The sequence below is a fragment of the Electrophorus electricus genome, chromosome 11 (assembly GCF_041902795.1).
Source record: "Electrophorus electricus isolate QZ-2024a chromosome 11, ASM4190279v1, whole genome shotgun sequence".
Classification (NCBI taxonomy): domain Eukaryota; kingdom Metazoa; phylum Chordata; class Actinopteri; order Gymnotiformes; family Gymnotidae; genus Electrophorus; species Electrophorus electricus.
The window spans coordinates 26,259,234-26,265,000 of NC_137507.1; the positions used below are offsets into that span (position 1 = coordinate 26,259,234).

The window sequence follows — 5,767 nt, forward strand, 5'->3', positions numbered from 1 at the left end:
ACCACCCATTCACACACGCTAACAGGATTGTTAGCATAGCCAATGTTTACCTAACCTCCATGTGTTGTTGTTTTTGTTTTTTGTTTTTTTTTTGGGGGGGGGAGACCAGAGACTCAAACAAATTAGTTGTCCAACAAGATTCGAAGTGATAATTATGCCAGTTAAAACTTTGGGTTTATGGAAACAACCTTTGAAGTAAATGTAACTGGCTGTAGTGGTCTCCTCACTTTAAACCCACCACAAATGCTACTTCATTTCCCATCATTTGCAGAACTGTTGTTTCAGTAGGCACGGATGCTGTGGAAGTAAATCTAGCTCCATACTATGGTACGTTTTATGAGTAAATTAACATCAATTAGAAGGAAAGGAAATGAAGACTGTTCATTGCCTGAGCTCATCTAGGGGGCTGGATGGCCATTGGCTGAGATCTCATAGTGGGCTGGAGATCTCCTTGGGGTCTGGATGCATGTATGGAAAAAAAAAATGTAGCACCTGCAGAATGTGTTTGAAAAGTGAATATATCTCAATGATAATCTATATTAATCAAAATATATAGACTGGAAATACTCCCTTGAGAGATAACACAAGGTTAAAATGTTTGTTAATCTTTTTGTAGCGCAAACGAGATGCATCAGATATCACGAGTACCTCATTATACAGGGCAACATACTCAGCCATTAACTACTATGACATAAGTACCTCATTATACAGTATATAGTTACTAAGAAAGCCCTTTCATTACCATGGTAATCCAATTACCATGGCCATTTAGCAGAAAAAACACAAATCCGTAATGTGTAAAAATAAAGATTCTGAGACAGCATGTTCTGGGAAGCAACAAAAACATATTTAATACTTTAAACATTTACAATCTGAACAGGGCGCTCCCATCCTCCAGACCTGTGTAGGGGCACAGGGTTGGTCTCCAGACCTGGTGAAGGTTAGGGCTCACTACACATATGACAGGAAGCCGAACCTCGCCTGGATCAGCTCTTCACGTGGCCGCAGGTTAAAGAGCTCTTCTATGATCGGTGTTACCCAGCGGTCTGTGTGAAAAACGCTCTCACCCACCTACACACAAGTACACATATACACAAAACAAAATGTAATTTAACAGATGTTGGGGTTCTATGGGAATGCTCCTAGAACTTTCAACTTACCACACTTGAACTTGTCTGTTTTAGTTAGCATCTTGCACTTAATGTATAATAATATTGTTAATAGTATCTAATTTCAGGAGACAGTTCAAAGTGCTAATCGTTGATTAAAGTAGCAATCAGTATGTTGTTAGAACTAGCCTACATGCCTTTTGAGAAATGTTATTCCACATTATGTCCAAATCTATTTATACTTGAGGTGATAAAACAGCCACTAATTTATCCAAGGCACCATGTGAAAAGTTTGAATTTCTGTGCACTCATAGTGGCCTGAAGGGCCGAGAGAAAGAAAATACTATTCCTGAAAAATACTAACTGGACCTTTAAGCCTGGCCTTCCGCAATAAGTAAAGACTTACAAAATTCAATTTAATGAAGCGACCTAATTAAATTCCATAACTGCCCACACTCAGTGAGGTACAAGCAAGGGTGCAGGTTTGCCTATGGACGCTAGAGACCCTACCAACATTTTTGGGGGACAGAACTGTCCATACAAATATTGAGACCAGATGTATGCCCTTAGGTACAAGGCATACACCACTTAATAAAAATTGCAGACTGTAGCTTTTATTGAATAGCATTTGTTAGTGTCAGTAATATGCCTCGACTGGCCAAAAATGACAAGCATAAACATTTTCAAACATAAACAGATATGGAATAAAATGGCAGTGAACCACCTTCCAGCCTGGGACATCCTTCATGATAATGGCTTCCTCTTCCAGATTCTCTCTGAGCATGCATAATGTTCTAGAGGAGATACAGGGAGAAAACTCTACATCACACCGAAAGGTTTGGGGAAATTATATTAAATACATATTTACATTATATTAAATACATATTTATTCTAGCTAAAATACACAAAAATGTTAACTAAAGAAGTTCCACACTTTCTGAAAGACAAGAACTTTTATGAGACAAAAGAAATCCTAACTTGTTGGGAAAAAAAGAGGCTATCTAACTACTTTTGCAAAATGACTTACCTACATATCCAAATTACAGAACTAGAGCACGACTATTATAACATTTCTAGAATTGAGTATAAAAATCAAATGTAATGGAGTATCTGACCTTCGGTCATGTTCAGCCTGCAGCAAAGGTAGCATAGCGATCCGAGCCTCCAGTTCCTCTATGTACAACCGCCTGACACACACACAAGCAAAACCATGTAATCATCCTTTAATAAGATTTCGTCTGTACATGCATGTAAAACTAATTTGGACTGTGTATAGCAAAGTGATAGGAAACTACACCATTCAACGTAGGGGGGCTTGCGGTGAACATAAAGTGATCAGATCAGGTGACCGTAGAACTCATAGTTTATTACAACATTGTAATCGACGTCATCTTACCTCCTCTCTCTGTTCCATTTGATGATTTTCCAGTAGCCAAACACCATGACTCCGATACCAATTCCAAACATACTATAGCCTGTGAATGATACAGGAGCACATCGTGTTCAGGACAAGGTAGATATACATGCATTACTTCCACTACATTTGCACAAATAGCTGATACAGCGATTGTTTACACTGCCAGGGAGCACTTCCGTTTCCCAGAAGACTCATAACATTCAATTAATAGAGACAAGCTCTGCAGACAGAGTTACGATCAGTCTTTCTCTTGATATAGCAAAAGAAAGTAACTTTGGACACAGAGCCCGTCTGCCGTGATTTAAGGACAGAAGACTGGTTCAGACCAGACTAAACTATGCTTTCTAGCTAGCCAGTCTGTGAACTCGCTTATAGCCTCTACGAATAATTCGGACCCCGTTTAAACTGTTTAAAATGTTCCAAGTCAAACTTGAATACGTCTGTTTTCCAGCTAAATTTAAATTTTACGTTATATTGGACGACTTGCGTATATTACATTTTCAAGAATATCCATGTATTATTAGGGAAAACAGCGTTAGCAGTGCTAGCTTGCACAGATAGCTCGGGGATACGATGCCCTGTAGAGCAATGGAATTATGATGGTCCACGTTAATTTTACCACACAAACAAAATGGGTAATCCTTCGTACTGACCAGAGAGACCCCTTTTAGGCAGATTTCGTTTGTAATCAATAGGTCCATAACCTCCCGGAGGAGGCATGTCCTGCTTCACCTTGGACGCCGCCATCTTCCTCCTACCGCAGGAGTTGGCGATATGTGTGCTCTTCGTCGCCCCCTGGCAGGTCCTGTACGCAGAACAGAAACAAAATATAAATAACAAAAATAAACTAAATAATTAAAAAAAACAATAAATAACAAAAATAAAAATGCATTGCTCAGGGGCCCAACTGTAGCAACTTGGCAGTGGCGGGGCTCGAACCAGCAACCTGCCGATTACAAGTCAAATACCTTAACCACTGAACTTTGATAGGGGATTTTGAGTTTGAGTCTTGGACAGTTATTATTTAGACTGTGGATATAATACATGATGTGCAAATATAAATTTTTCTAACAATCTGTTACTTCCTGGTGTGAAGCCATTATCCACTGAGCCAATTTTTTCATTTTATTGGTCTGTGTAGGCCTATAGTTAAGCAGAGCTCATCACATATACGCAACATTTGTTCCAGCCATTGTTACTCCCACATTCTGTCAAATATACTTGAAATATTAGATGGAACGAGATGGAAATATTGAAAATTATGCATAGAGTTTTAAAGTGTTTTACTTGGACTTTATGCTATAAATATTTTTCTAAAATAATTTTTCCATATGCTGTGGATCTCAAATCGAAATTTGAGTACTGGATTTCAAATCACTTGTAGTTAACTAAACAGTCAATATATTCCCCACATTGAGTTCCAGAGTTAAACACATCTACAATCACTTTGCATATAGCAATATTTATTTCAACTGATTAAGCTGTATTTAAAAGTTTAAATAGAAAGCATGCAAATGACAATTTAGTGGTTACACCAAGAAAGGGAATTTCAGCCTCAAACCTACATCATTGAGTTTTTGTTGAAACATGAAGTGAAGGGGCTTTTTTTGATGGCCCATTTAATTTTGTGTATTTTCTGTGAACACCTCAGTAAAGACTTAAACAAAGCTACTGGATGAGTAGAATAAAAACTGCAAGACTTCATCCAAATTACTTTCAGAAATTACTTCCAAATCACTTGGTTCTGGAGTTAGAAATCCTCAGCGCATTAGTGGAGAGAGATACACACACACACACACACACGCACACACACACACACACACACACACACACACACACACACACACACACACACACACACACACACACACACACACACACACACACGCACACGCACAACATGAAAAGGGTTAAAATTCTTTATTATTATTATTACTTTATAGAACTGGGAAACCAAAGTAAACCTAAGAAATAGCAACATGACTTTGTACAGTGCAGCAAGCCCAGAGGCAGAAAGCTGGCTATGCCGCATCTAGCGAGGGTCGCAGGTAACCCCGGGCAACGGAGCCGCGTGACATCAAACAGCAGTGGTCAGGAAAGTTGTGGTAGTCTCCGTCTCCAACTGGCTGAGCACAAGTGAAAGAGTACTTAGCGAAGGCGCTGCAGAATGAAACCAACCTCGAAACCTTGCGGTGTCAAATACGGTAAAACAAACCAAAAGGAAAACGTACTCTGTAAAGCATAAAGGGCTCGCAATGGTTTTAAAGCATAAAGACAACAGGACGAGCTGCGGCCGCAGCAGGCGTAAAAGGCGTAAGCTACCCGCAAAGACAAGCGCAAGGACACCTAATGTCGGTTTGTCCGTTTAGTGACATGTTCGTGAGGGGGAGGAGAGACTTCACTACTGAACAGGGCTCCGTTCCATATACTATAATACAGCGGTCACCGCGAAATGGCAGAAGGAATATCACTTTGTCCGGCATGGAAGATTAGCTCAACTCTGCGGTGCTTTAGAGAAACTGCGTCTGCGTTCTTACAAATTACATTTCCTAGCTTCTTCTCAGTGCCGGGAGACTTTGGATGCGCATTGTGAGAGTTCTGCACGGTCCTTACAAAATCAATATCAAGTCCAAAAATGTATTGATATGGCAAAGGCATCCAGTACAAAAATCCTCCATTCTAGGCACCACTATTCTGTTACGAAATGCAGTTTCTGAGGCTACTGTGAACGACTATGACGATCAACGGTTTACTGATATCCGAGTGAGACGTCTAGAGCTATGAATGCACGGGGAGCCAGTCAAGGTGTGCTGGAGTCGAGCGTGAATGTACATAAGTGAGTAGGCAGTCAATCTTACAAATGTCATCTAAAGCATTCCTCACTCTTTTAACGGTACGTTACTTTTTTTTCCCTTTTTTTTTTGATTTTGCGAACCGTAATACGTGAATGAAACTGAATGAAGTGACAGAATAACTATAAAAAAAACAAAAACAAAAAATCTTGGGCACGTAATATTTATGAGAAGGTGTGGATATTGTGTCCATGACGCGATCATTGCAGGTGTTCCATCAGGGTCAGTTATGTGTCACCTGTGTGCGTCACCTGTGTGTCACAGTGACGAAATAAGCCTTGGCATGTTCTATACGACATCTAAAAACGAAAACGAAAAGTGGTGCGGGGCCGAGTCGGCGGAGTTTCCTCTTTAAAGAGGACCAAACAGTTTCTGAAGCAAAGTATCTC

General features: G+C 39.9%; 1 protein-coding gene across 4 annotated transcripts in view; it reads right to left on the minus strand.

The window, feature by feature from the left end:
* Positions 1-825: 825 nt before the first annotated feature.
* LOC113582886 (NADH dehydrogenase [ubiquinone] 1 alpha subcomplex subunit 13-like) overlaps positions 826-5,767 on the minus strand; it is a 26,657-nt gene continuing 21,715 nt past the window's right edge. For 3 of the 4 annotated variants that reach the window (XM_027018923.3, XM_027018924.3, XM_027018922.3), the window contains exon 11: positions 4,304-5,767. This exon is cut by the window's right edge and continues 1,051 nt beyond it. Coding sequence is in view for 1 of the 4 variants with exons in the window: in XM_081722963.1 (XP_081579089.1) it covers positions 952-1,071; positions 1,834-1,903; positions 2,225-2,296; positions 2,506-2,584; positions 3,180-3,331 (493 nt within the window). In the remaining 3 variants the exon portion in view is untranslated. Of the gene's footprint in view, positions 1,072-1,833; positions 1,904-2,224; positions 2,297-2,505; positions 2,585-3,179; positions 3,332-4,303 lie in introns of those variants that run through there. The other variant, XM_081722963.1, reaches the window with a different exon arrangement.